The following is a 14,808-nucleotide window of genomic DNA, read 5'->3' on the forward strand; positions in this document are numbered from 1 at the left end:
CTTCTATCCGAACACTCGTTTCACACATGGGCGCAAAATAAAACGATGTGTAAGCAATATTATTTAATTTAAATTTCAGTAAAGATTTAATACAGCAGTCTACCCAAATAATTGTTCTATTATCCGAATGTTCACGTATTTCTGGCTCACGTTTACTGTATAGTGGAAGCTTGGTTATCCTGTGCTAACTAGAGTAACATGATTATACTTAATTACAGTGCTAGTATTCGATATTTTATTTCAAATATTATAGTAAAGAACACAACACATGGTTTATATTGCAATGTTGTTGTATTTAGAGCGTTTCTTTTAAATAAAAGAAATTGTAAAGAAAATACAAAAAGATACAAAAAAAAATAAAACTGAAGAAGTAACAAATTATAAATTAGAAGTAATAAATAGAATTAATAGTATATAATAATAATAAATAGATAAATATAGTAATAAATAGAATAAATAGAATAAGAAGAATTAGAAGTAATAAATTATAAAAAAAATACAGTTCATATTTTCGTTGACGCGATACAAATTTATATGTTAAGAAGGTTTACTATAATCAAAAATATGCATCTGTGTAACGTGTTCCTTATCTTTTGTCGCTAAATGTATCCGGAGATAACATGGCTATCATTTAAATTTGATTATTTCTTATATCTTATATCTTATTGACTGATTTATCCAGTAAATAGTTTTGCACGCGCGTTGCCTTGGATTGAGTTAATCGCGTGTGAAACATATTTGGATAATAGATAATTCTGATATAATACGACCGGGCAATCGTGCTTCTACCGCGATCCGAAACTTTTGCTCGGCAATGTATTCGTGCTGACCGATTGTCCGCGGTGTGAGACGAGTCGCAGGTTGCAGGTTTTTGCGGCGTGTATGTCCGCGGTTGGCCGGTATTTTTGCGCAAAAGTCGGAGGTGGAATCGTCCTAGTATCGACGACTATTCATCGTGTCCGCGGCATAATTCACTGTCACTCGGCTGTGCGTCGGCGAGCGACAGCGGCGGATCGGTCCGCGACATTCCGACCGAGTGTTTACAGACTGATCGAGAGTCCTGGCGACGATCCTGCCGCAAATACAAGTCGTCCTTCCGTTCTTCTTTCGGCGGGATTTTCTTGCCCTCTCGGCAAACGATCTATCCTTATAGACCGCGCCGAGCCGCGCCAAGCCGCGCCGCCGCGTATACCTTGTAGAAACCCGAACAGGGGAATCGCAGGGAGAAACTACTTCGGTCACGAAGAACACCTGGGTATGTCGTATACGGCCCTCCCGGCTGAAATTCATTATTTCTGCGTGCAAATAAGATCGTCGTGAAAGCATTTGTACGTTCGCGTTGTGCGCGACGCGCAGCGTTTAATGCTGAAGTACATTTTTGGAGAAAATTAATAACTCTGAAATAATTCATTTTTACTCTAGGGCCGCTAACGCTTTTCTATAAAGAGTACATAAAGATCTATCAATCGACGAACAAAAATATACAATTTTATTTAGGGAAGTGTAAATAATATTAATTTTTTTTATTAAATAGAAAGTTTCTTTGTTGGAGTCCAATGATATGAACGACACTTTATGGTGTAATAGTTTCGATATGTACATAGTTCTGTCTGTTTTTTTACACAGATCCAACTTCACATTCTTGCCTGAACGAATTTATTAACATTTCTGTGTTTTAAGAAACTTGTTATTTAATACTGAACTATATAGGTATTTAATCTAAAACAATTTTATCAATATTATTATTGCAATTTGTTGTCACATATAATTACTGAGCAACTTTTGTTTGAATATTTTGTTTGTCAGTTTATCGTTAATGCGTGATAGATCGAAATAATCACATTGGAGAATGGTAAAATTAATAACAGTGAAAATATTGTAGGAAATGTTTTCTCAAAGCATTATTGAAACAAAGCTCACTTATAGTATAAGCTTAATTGCATGACAACAAATTATCAGTATCGAATTATCTCATCAGTATTTGTGAATATTGATTAAACATTTTGTGAAATCATTTTAGTGAATAACTATTGTTGTAAAGATATTTTTGTGTCCAGAAGTAATTCCTACAATATTTAAGAAAATGCTAGTATGATATTAATCAAGTAAAGTTGATTGCACTATTTGCAATATCATGACATTTATTACATTGATTATGCATATAATAAATGTAATAAGTGTCAATATCAATATACAGGCTGTCCCAAAAATGTCTCGTTATCCGGAAATGGCGGGTTCCTCGGATCATTTGAAGCAACTTCTTTTACAAAAATTTTCTCCGAGGCACCGTTAACGAGTTATTAACGAAAAACAGTGACCAATAAGAATCGAGTACGGCTGACGCGAAGCGGCCCAGCCAACCAGCGCACGAAGCCCAGTTCCGCTCATTGGCTCGGTCGCCTCGCGCCAGCCGAGCTCGCCTCTCATTGGTCACTGGTTTTCGTTAATAACTCGTTAACGATGCCTCGGAGAAAATTTTTGTAAAGGAAGAAGTTGCTTAAAATGACCTGAGGAACCCGCCACTTTCGGATCGCGAGACATTTTTGGGACACCCTGTATGTATATATATTGATATTGATATTATAGTGATAGATAATTAAAATATATGTATATTGATGATAATACACACACTGATAAATAGTGACAGATATTCGAAACAACAGCATACGACATCAACGAAACCTCTAACTGGGACTATGCGCAGCTGATTTTCATAAGTTAGAAATTGCGGGATCAACGAACTAAAAGCACCCACAGTTTTACGTTTCCACGAGATACCGACGAATCTCCGCGTAATTATCTCGCGTTTTCATAATGTTATTAACCGTTTCCACATCATAATGCGGAATCAGACGATTACTGTTTCGAGGACGATGCACCGGGCACGTCAACGAGAGTTTGATAGGACGAGGATAGGATCAAATTTAAGGAAGCGGACGCATTCAACGGCCGTAGATCGGCATTGATAGTCGCGATGCGCGAGAACGTCGAGCGAAATAAATCTTGGCAGTGTGTCCTGGAACCGCCTCGTGGTTGTCCATTACCGGAGAGAATGGTCAACCATAAAGTGGCTCCGTTTCTTCTTCTTTTTAAATAACGTTGCTCCTCGACCGGCAACAAAGCAGAATGATGATGCTACCGGACGGAAACTTTACTGCCCGTGAAGTCCCTGATTGATACATGCTGCGCGTACAGCACACTCCTTGATGCAATCATATTCGCGTGCAGATGAATACACGGGAAGCAACAGTAGCGTACACGCTTGGAACAGCTGTACGTTGGTGGTCCACGCTTTCCGAACGACGGTTCGTAGAATCACAGCATCCAGCGAGTTTGGTAGAGTGCCCGCGAAACTGATGGCGATGTAACGGGTCGAGTCAGGCATTTCGATATACCGTGCGTTGCACCAGAGATGATATATTAGTTTCTAATCATTTCAGTATTTTTCGTTTCACAATTGTGTACAAAACTGCATTCAAAATTGCACGAAAGAAGTGCATTCAAATTACATTCAAAACTGCATTCAAAATTACATTCAAATTACATTCAAAACTGCATTCGAAATTGTATCCAAAATTACATTCAAGACTGTATTCAAAATTACATTCAAGACTGTATTCAAAACTGCATACAAAATTGCATGAAAGAAATGCATTCAAAACTGCATTCAAAATTACATTCAAGACTGCATTCAATACTGCATACAGAATTGCATGAATGAAATGCATTCAAAATTATATTCAAAATTACATTTAAAATTGCATTCAGGACTGCATACAAAATTGGATGAATGAAATGCATTCGAAACTACATTCAAAATTACATTCACAACTGCATTTAAAATTGCATTGAAAATTGCATTCGAAATTACATTCAAAACTGCATTCAAAATTGCATTCAAGAAATGCATTCAAAACTATGTACATGCTAATTGTTACATTTGATTAGCGCATAAAATGTTGATGTTTAACAAGCATCTTCTTGTTGATAATCTAGCGCAGTTCATGAATTTCAAAGATAGTAAAAGTGTTGTTGGTTTTTTTGAACGCAGCGCGTGAAAAATTGCAAACGAAAGGAACAGTTCGAGGTACGCCCTGATTGAATCATACGACACGCGTCCCGCATTTGTTAATAAAATTACTGTTCACTTTCATAGAGCGACGCGTACGCGATGGTATAATTACAGTGTACTTGACACGATATCATGGTGAGATGGCTGCGTGCAGAGTGGTTCGAGGAATATCACGTGAGCGGTCAATTTTATACAATGCCTCGTGAACGACTACTCTGTAATTCATTACGAAGAATTTTCGTTCTTGATACTTGACATTGACATACTCCGTATAGTTGGATCCACTGAAATTAAATCTAATTTATACGAAAATATTGTTCAATTCAATAACAAAAATTGAGCCGTTTATTTTAAAAGTGGCATAAGTCACTTTACCGTAATGAAAAGTGGTGATTTTTTAATGTTTATACGAAATTATTTATACTGAGAAAAATATATCAGTATCCTGAGATAACAAATACAAGTAAATCTTCTCGAAAGTTAGCATCCATATTTTGAAACGTGTTAAAACGCAAACCCTTAAATATATCGACTTAAAAACCAAGTGACTTATGCCACTTTCAAAATAAACGGCTCAATTATCGATCATTTAACGGAAGAACATATAGCAAGGAATTTTGAGTCATTTTTTACTTTTATGTATGCTTTAATTGCTTGGTGTTGCAGTTTATCCTATACGCGATTAATTCGTTTTATAACAATAGTAAGATTGAATTAATTCAAACTTCGCATGATTTGTATTATAACATATGTTTCAGTAAAGAAGTTTGTCAACAAATTTCTCATATAGGCGTTTATATAATTTTCCTAACTGAAAAGAAAGTTATTTCGATTGTTTTGTAGTTCTAGTGTTAAATTCAAAATTTGTTTTGTTTTGTATTTTAATTGTATTACATATTATATATAATTTAATTATAAATCTGTTTCAAAAATATTGTTTGATTCAATAATTTCTAGGGAATTTTTAGGATGTTTGTACTCTGTGAAAGAAAAAAGTCGGAAGCCAGTCAATTTCACTTTTTTGTAGTTCCAATATTAATTTCAAGATTTGTTTTATTTGTATTTTTTAATTATAAATCTGTTACAAAAATATTGTTTGATTCAATAACTTCTAGGAAATTTTTAGGATGTTTGTACTCTGTGAAAGAAAAAAGTCAGAAAGCCAGTCAATTTCACTTTTTTGTAGTTCCAATATTAATTTCAAGATTTGTTTTATTTTGTATTTTAATTGTATTACATATTATATATAATTTAATTATAAATCTGTTACAAAAATATTGTTTGATTCAATAATTTCTAGGGAATTTTTAGGATGTTTGTACCCTGTGAAAGAAAAAAGTCAGAAGCCAATCAATTTCACTTTTTTGTAGTTCCAATATTAATTTCAAGATTTGTTTTATTTGTATTTTTTAATTATAAATCTGTCACAAAAATATTGTTTGATTCAATAACTTTGAAGGAATTTTTAGGATGTTTGTACTTTGTGAAAGAAAAAAGTCAGAAGCCAGTCAATTTCACTTTTTAGTAGTTCCAATATTAATTTCAAGATTTGTTTTATTTGAATTTTAATTGTATTACATATTATACATAATTTAATTATAAATCTATTACAAAAATATTGTTTGATTCAATAACTTTGAGGGCATTTTTAGGATGTTTGTACTCTGTGAAAGAAAAATGTCGGAAGCCAGTCGATTTCACTTTTTTGTAGTTGCAATATTAAGTTCAAAATTTGTTTTATTTGTATTTTAATTGTATTAAAATGGACAAACGAATATTACAAGAACAGTTAACAAATGTAGTTCATCGAACTGTAATTCTCTTTGCTATCAATTTAGATGTGAAACTTCAAAAATATTGTTCCATAACCGAGGCTTCAACTAAGCCAATAAATCAGTATTCTCGCGACCATTTGATACAAACAGCGCTTAAAAATATCACTATTAACAGTAGCACATTTGGATTTCCGCGTGCGCTCACTTTGTTACGGCCGTCAGTAATCCGTGCAGAGAGAAATAGCATCTCCGGTCCGGCGATTGTTATATTCTTGCAAATAAGCCCCCGCAATGTTGCACCGTTACAAAACGCGAGCCCGCGAGCGTGGTTTCCTTTGAAACCGCTCGTACCATCGCTAAAATAATACATCCCGCGGGTGGTACACGCACATAACGTCCGTACACGCGACACTCGGTGGCACCGCGGCGTATACGTTACGTCCCTGCGGTGCTTAGAAAGGAATATTCACAGATAGAAGTCAATAAATCCAGCCGATGGTGCTCAACGTGGTGCTCTCGAGCCGGACTGCCAGTCCAGAAGAAACCCGCTGCCGGCAAATAATGGCCGTGGAATCGTCGCTTCCGTTTATAGAGATACCGGCTGCGGCTTTCTAAGCGCTCGCATACTCGATATCCACGCCAGAAGCCAGAACCGGCCGAGAGAGAAGCTGCGTGAACTAACTCGGAACCAGCTGTGTGCCTCGACAATGGCCTGCAGCTCCTCTTTTACCTCGATACTACCGAGGCCGTCGTTGCGTCGATGTTTATTCATAAACAGCATTCCCTGGAATACTATTTCACGCGGTCAATTTTATTCAAAAGCGTGCCGATCGCTTCGAGATCGAAATGTATTGTCTGTTGCGACAAATGCGAAGTAGTATATTCTATAATGATTTTTATTTTGCAATATTTCCGAACGATTTCGAGTAATGTACTATGTTATGTGTAAATAGTTGTATCTGATTTTAAGTAGATTAAACAATTACGTTAGTAACTGTTTTACTCGATATTATCGTTTTTTGTGATGCCATTTCTATTCTGCTTTCGGTAGAGAGAAACAATTGAATTATCTGTTGTATCTTCAATAAGATTAGATCAGTCATTTTATAATCAGAGATATTAAAATGAAAATAGTTTTAGCTACCCTTAAGTACGTTAATAATTATTGTTTGTTGCAATACTATTTCTTTTCTACGTTTACTAACAAGAAATAATTGAATCGTGTATTACGTTTGTAATATAAGATTAAATTAATCATTTTATATCGAATATTATAAAAATGAGAATTTTATGCATTTTATTCATGTTTTTATGCAACTGTATTATGTTCAACTCGAGTTATTAACGAATTATTATTAACGAATACAAAAAACCATTTGAAGTATTTAAAAATACTGCTGTGTGTGCCCATTATTTTAAAATCATTTGAACTGCGAAGTAAAGAAATCAATGTTGATGTGCAATCAATGCAGACAACTTTTATTTTTCAGTAAAATCCATAATTTAGTTACCATGTATCACATACTAACGATAACTAATTATTTAAAATATGATATAACTAATATACTATATAACTATAATAACTATACTATAATAATTAATTATTTAAGCAACGAATTTATACAACTGATAGCTAACTAAAAATAGCTAACTGATAGCTAAACTGATAGCTAACATGAAATGGCTGATTTTTAAGTAAACATTAAGTTGAAAAACTGTTCTGTCATGTGCAACAACCCAATGTATGCAGAACTCCAAAAAAGCTGACACCTCCAAAATGATCCAAAGAAACATTTCCTAACTGAGGAATTACGTTCTACCAAGGATTAGCGTAACAGGCAGATTAAGCGTTACAAAAATAGAACGAGCTACCGAAGCCATACGTGAAATCAACATATTAGGTCTACCGGAAAGTTCTGTCCGTTTTTGAATTGAAATATAACACAATTTTCATACATTTAATAATATTTATTGTAGAATATACTTTCCATCGTTACTTATGACTTCTTGCCAGCGTGACGGCAACTTGTAAATGCCATTTTTAAAAAATGATTTATTTTTAGAGGCGAAGAACTCAACCAGTGCTTAGTTGACACCAGCTTCAGTTTTGAATTTTTTTCCTGTAAAAAGTTTTGCAAAGAGAGAAACAAGTGATAATCGGAGGGTGCTAGGTCCGGGGAGTATGGTGGATGCGACAGAATTTCCCAGCCTAGCTCTGCGATTTTCTGACGAGTCGCCAAAGCAGCATGTGGTCCGGCATTATCATCGGTAGCCATGTTTTCACGATCGCGTCTCACTTAATAAAGACATGAGACGTCTTTGTTTCAGTTTATTTAGGAGAGCACGTGTGTGTAAATGCAATGATAAAGAGAGATAGTCATATATGTCTCAAATCAACATGTGCATATGGATTGAAACTTGAAGTAACACTATCGGACAGAACTTTCCGGTAGACCTAATAGTTCTTCACACGCAAATTACCGTGACTCATTTCCGCGCGAACGCATTGTATCAGCGTGTCTAGATTGAACAATTTACGACTCGCTTGACCAGACGCGCACATGAGATTCCACGTCGCCGTAGACACCATAATTCCGCCGCGTTCGAAAGCCGAGGTGAACGAGTTCGAGTCGACTGTCCAGTTCCCAGTTAGTGGATTGTCATTAGAAAATATCGAGGGAGTGTTCGATGCGGGATATCTATTAAAATAGGCGTAGTGAATCATCGGGCCTAGCAGCCTAGAGCAGAGGGATTCCTGTAGTCACGCAATCGAAAGAAGTTGCCCTTATATGTAGAGGCCCGTTTCTCGTTTCTTTCGAGTATCGACCGCTTCCCGGGAAAGAGAGGGTGATCGATCAGGGACTACAATACGAACCCTCGAACAGGGGATCATTAGGGCCCATTAGAAAGTAGCTTTTCTTTATAAAGGCCCTGTAGGGCGCCCGGCGTTACCTTTTCGGAGGACGACGCAGTCACTGACCCCACAGATAGTTTTTGAAACGTTCTGCGGTAGCTGTGAAGCTGATCGCGTACACTATCGTTTATCAAAATTTCGACTTTCATAGGCTTCGAAATTAGTTTACAATCGGATAGTCTTCAATCAAATTCTTCGAATAAGATTTTTGTCTTTTGCATTTTCTTTCTAATTTTGTTTACCTGAAGTGTGGTGTCCTGTTTTGTGATATAGAAACTGAAACTCCAATTATTATATATATTATTATTATTATTATTGTTAGACTTCATTACATATTTTAGCAGAAATTATAATACAGGAAATACAGTTATTTTTCGTTTCGAGAGTTTTACTGCTCTAATGCTCTTTTCCTACATTTTGTACAATCAGAATTCAAGTGCATTCATTTCAAATGCACATGCATTACATTCATATTTTGTATATTTCATTGAATTAAAGTTGACATAAAGTTCAAGAAAAATTCCTTTTGTCAAGTCTCGCATGCTCCTCAAAATGCGTTGATCTTATATTTATACGATTGTTCGATTTTCTACCGTTTTCATGTTACACTTTGAAATATGAAATTACGAACGAAACACAATTTTTATCGAATTTAACAAGTACACTGAATCGCGAGCTAATTATACAGAAGTGAAAGATTTGATAAAAAATGAGTAAATCGTTTAAAACAATAGTCTGCACAATTTACGTATGGTTTCAAAGATTTCCTGCTTCCATGAAACATGATCATTTCCAGTTTTTAGGTAATGCTTATTGATACCAAGTTCGGGTAAACGATCTAAACATTTCTGCAAACATTGCTGGACGAAATAAATGTTAAATACCGAAATCGCCGATGTTCGCGGGAACGCGCCGGACTTTAGAGCCTGCCTTGCGGTTTCGTTCGAATCGTCTCCGAGGCTTTCCAGATTTTTATTGTACACTTACCGTGGACACTTGACCGTCTGCGGACGGAAGTGAGCGATTACGTGAAATAATAAAGACGAAGTTTAATTAGAGGCCAGAGAGAGAGTGAAGCTCGAGCCGTGTAATTGACGAGGGTGGATCGTTTCTTTGAACGGACTGCTTCGATCATTTAGCAACGCGCCGAAATACGGTCTGAGAGCGTTTCTCTCGTAACCTTTTCGCGAATAGTACAACACGAATTTTAGATACACACTCGGAGGATATAATAACACGTGTTGGCGAGCTGGCCACAAAGGATCGCGTCTTCCGCTTTCTGGACCTTTCGTGGAAGCCTTGACCGCAACGCGATCACCGTTCCATTTCGCGAGAAGGCATTAGAGGTCTCTTTGAGACCGTCTAGATGGACGGAAAACGTTTTAGACGGTGCACTGCGGAGATTAAAATCAAAGTAATGGCACGAGATGAAAACGAATGATCAGTCGTTTTTAATGGTGCCTCGTGGTACGCAAACTTTATGGAACGTTCGCGGAATGCTCGACACTGCGGCCACTGTCTTTTCACGACTATGCTGGCAAGAACAAAGGGAATGTAGTTTACTCGAGCACATTGTCTTGCGAAAAATGCAATAAAACCATTTGTTCATATTTTGTAGTACAGTATTTATTTGTTTTCCAATATCTAGAAAGTACTCCACTTTTGAAGATCAGAAAAATGAACAAAAGAATACGTTCTTTCAATGTATCAACTAAATGTCTCTGATCTTCATCGTTGTGAACAATGGCTTAAATAAAAGAATAATTGTTACAATTTTTAGCGAGGATTACCATTTATGTATACGCAAAGAATACTGATATTGAAACGTTAACACAGAATAATAATTATTTAAGATGACAGGAATATCTGCGTGCTAATCGTGCATATCGTATCTGCTGCTAATTTGAAATTTTATCGCATCTCTGTTAACTCGAAAAGTATATAAAATATACAATATATTGTAAACATATATAAAATATATATTTCAGTTAACTTGTCTTTAAAGTTGTGACAAATAATTTAACTCTGTATACTTTGAAAAATTAACGATAAATCATCATAAAAATTCAATTTATTAGTGTACAATTACAGGGAATTCAAAACTGGAAAATAATACATTTCTGAACTTTAATCCACAAGTTGAACACTATCATTCGATATATATATATGAGGTATCATTCTTCATTTTAAAATTGTTGAGATTATGAAGATTCTTTCGTGGGAAATGATTGAATAATCTTAATTTGACCGTATATTGTACTAAAAAAATGAAGAAAGATCTGAATTAATTTATTTTTATCATTTCTACAGAGTATTATTTTTAGAGCGTGGTAGGTTCGGCCTTGAACGAAACATTTGTGACACATTTTCCACTTTTAAAATTGTTGAAACTGTAGATGCTTTCATACGAAACTATTGAACATATTTCTTTATTCAACTCATAATATAAAACAAATATCGAGGAGTCTAAATAAATTCATTCGTGTAATTTTTATAAAACCACCTGAAATTTTTCCGTTTTAATATTAGGTTTAATGCAAAATAGAATTTAACACGTGCCCTGCCGCGTGGGGCGTATACGCCCCACGCTGAACTTTCCGTTCAAGCCATTTGGTATTATCATTGTAAAATGAAGAATTTTTTAAAAATTCATTATGCAGTCAATTATGGACATCTTAATACTATTGCCGATGCCCTCATTTAATCGTGGGGCGTATACGCCCCACGCGGCGTGATGGGCAATTTTTCTTTACTGTAACTTGTTTTAACTGCATTTCTCTTATTCCGATCAGTCATTTATTCGCGTGTCGTTGACACAATACTTACTGCTTCACTGAAGCTGGGATTGATTTATAGTTCTATAGTACTGTAAAAGTTGTAACATTCTGCGATAGTTGTGTGGATAAACCACACTTATGTTTGCCATGTTTTAACAAAGTTCATCGTAACATCCCTTTGTAATCGCATACAAACTTGAATTTAACTAAAATGTTATATTTTAAACTAATATAGGCATGATAAAAAAAATTATATGTGAGGATGCAACTCGCTTGGCATAATAATGATCAGCCAGGTATTTGTTAAAGTAATTCCTAGAAAAATAAATTTATTGGTTTGCTGTGTTATGCATGTTAAACTATACAACCTTTCCTTGATAATTATGATTTTTGCACTATTTTAATTATTGTAAAGCATACGCCAGAAACAAAATAATACAAATGTAAAGCGTGGGGCGCATACGCCCCACGCGGCTTGAACGGAAAGTCTTCAAAAAACGGTCTGGCAGGGAACGTGTTAAGTTTATGAAAAATTGAAACGTTAATTAAATATTTAGTCAATTAATTATTTACTATAATTTATTACCATTTATGTATGCACGAAGAATATCGACATTGAAACTTTAACGTATAATAATAACTATTTATTATAATTATAATTAATAATTATTATATACAATTAATTATTTTGGTCAAACGTTAACACAGGAATCTCTTTGTTTCAGTTGCACATCGATATACGTGGGAGAGTATTGCCAATACTTGAACCCTTGCCACAAGGGTCCGCGCTGTCAAAATGGCGGTTCCTGCAGAGTGAAAGAGAGCATCGGGGGTGGCACCCCGTCTTTCTTCTGTTCCTGTCCAGTCGGGTTCACCGCGAGTTTGTGTGAAATACCAATCGACAACGCGTGTGACTCGTCGCCTTGTCTTAACGGCGCCACATGCCATTTAAAATCACTCCGGGAATATGTCTGCACCTGCTCCACTGGATACACAGGTAAGACTTCTTCTCTCAATAAGGTAGCTCGATGTCACCGAAACGTATAAACACATTCGAGAGCCGAAATAAAAAGTCTTCGGACCTGAGCCGACTGTCTTTACGCGTGTACCAGACAATAAAGCGATCGAAGTTACAATTCTTTTAATGCCATAAATTGATGAAGTTTATTTGGTAAAACTGAACGGTGTGTATAATTATGTGGTACCTGCCTCGGCATAATCACCACCCGTTTCTTCATAACGTGCTTATGCCGATAAAACTGGTAACACAAGAATTCAATTGTGGTCGTTATCCCGTTTTCAGAATCAGTTTATGACAGCGTGAAGCTGTTGGACGATCCGATCCTCTAATTAACCATTAGCTTTGTAATAGTGTTTCTTCTGTCAATATTAATAATGTACAATATTAATAATTTTGTTAATTTTAATATCAATGATTCGTTGCGCGATCGAAACATTCGCTTAAGATCGTCGAAAGATTATTTCGCATCATCGGCAGATGATTATTAATTAGTGATACATTTGAGCGAACGTTTAATTTACAAACGCTTGATGCGAATGTAAAGCTAATCCTGTAAATTGCTTTACGAGAACAGGAAGTTGCATGAATGCCGGCGATCATAATAGAAACACAATAGAACATTGACAAGGTATATGGAATCGCTGAGAGAATAGCGCCGGTATGTCATCGAAGCAACGTATCAATTCACATAGATCGAGCGGCAAGGTTACGCGATTATTGGGGTGATAGAACTTGGCTGTCCTGGTATTCTCATTGTTCCGCTTATTGATAAGATATGATCCCGTGAATGGACAACAAATTCATGGTGGTGACGCGTTATGTCGAGAATGCTGGAGCTAAAACCGATCGGATAAACAGCGATGAATGACAGGGGAGTGTCAACTGTAAATCGTTCGGACAAATATTCATGAATATCGAGGAAAGTCGTTTCATATTCGATTTAGGAAACAATCGGGATATCTTTGTATTGTTATAACAATCAGATTGTTAAATTATTCGAGTTGATCTTTGGTTCGATCATTCTTATATTTATACAATTGTTCGATTTTTTACCATTTTCATTTTACACTTTGAAATATGAAATTACGAACGGAAAACAATTTTTATTGAATTAAACAAGCACACTGAATCGCGAGCTAATTATATTAATTTGCGATCGGACAAATATTCATGAATATTGAGGGAAGTCGTTTCATATTCGATTTAGGAAACAATCGGGATATCATTGTATTGTTATAACAATCAGATTGTTAAATTATTCGAGTTGATCTTTTGTTCGATTATTCTTATATTTATACAATTGTTCGATTTTTTACCATTTTCATTTTACACTTTGAAATATGAAATTACGAACGGAAAACAATTTTTATTGAATTAAACAAGTACACTGAATCGCGAGCTAATTATATTAATTTGCGATCGGACAAATATTCATGAATATCGAGGAAAGTCGTTTCATATTCGATTTAGGAAACAATCGGGATATCACTGTATTGTTATAACAACCAAATTGTTAAATTATTCGAGTTGATCTTTTGTTCGATCATTCTTATATTTATACAATCGTTCGATTTTTTACCATTTTCATTTTACACTTTAAAATATGAAATTACGAACGGAAAACAATTTTTATTGAATTAAACAAGTACACTGAATCGCGAGCTAATTATATTAATTTGCGATCGGACAAATATTCATGAATATTGAGGAAAGTCGTTCCATATTCGATTTAGGAAACAATCGGGATATCACTGTGTTGTTACAACAACCAGATTGTTAAATTATTCGCGAAGGGTAAAAAATGTGGAATAATTCTATTAACAAATTAAAATTGGGAACTGTCGTCAAATGCAAATAATGTTGTTTCTATATTCTATATAGAATTATATATTATATATTATTTCTTCACGGATAATAAGTTTTTCTCACGTGTTTAGCAATAAATCTGTACAAGACAATAAAAGTGCTGAAAATATTAATTTTTCTCGAGGAACTTGATCTCGAAATATTTCGTCTTGTGAAACGCAGTTTCGATCTTCATATTGGGTTGGCAACTAAGTAATTGCCGATTTGTTCAATGAAATAAAAAATTTTTTTTTACTTAGAATGAAGTTTAATCTGTAATGTATTTTCCATTTTGTTCGATGACCTTTTGCCATCTCTCTGACAACTTGAAAATTCAACGCTCGTAGAAAGTCTGATCCTTTTCGGCCAAAAACTGAGTTAAGTGAGATTTTACAGCGTCATCG

General features: G+C 35.2%; 1 protein-coding gene across 2 annotated transcripts in view; it reads left to right on the top strand.

Moving 5' to 3' along the window:
• N (neurogenic locus Notch protein) overlaps positions 1–14,808 on the top strand; it is a 491,366-nt gene that overhangs the window by 182,069 nt on the left and 294,489 nt on the right. For both annotated transcript variants that reach the window (XM_033467199.2, XM_033467200.2), the window contains exon 3: positions 12,264–12,535. In XM_033467199.2, the coding sequence (XP_033323090.1) occupies positions 12,264–12,535 (272 nt within the window). The remainder of the gene's footprint in view (positions 1–12,263; positions 12,536–14,808) is intronic.

Source organism: Megalopta genalis, chromosome 1, assembly GCF_051020955.1.
Source record: "Megalopta genalis isolate 19385.01 chromosome 1, iyMegGena1_principal, whole genome shotgun sequence".
Lineage (NCBI taxonomy): Eukaryota > Metazoa > Arthropoda > Insecta > Hymenoptera > Halictidae > Megalopta > Megalopta genalis.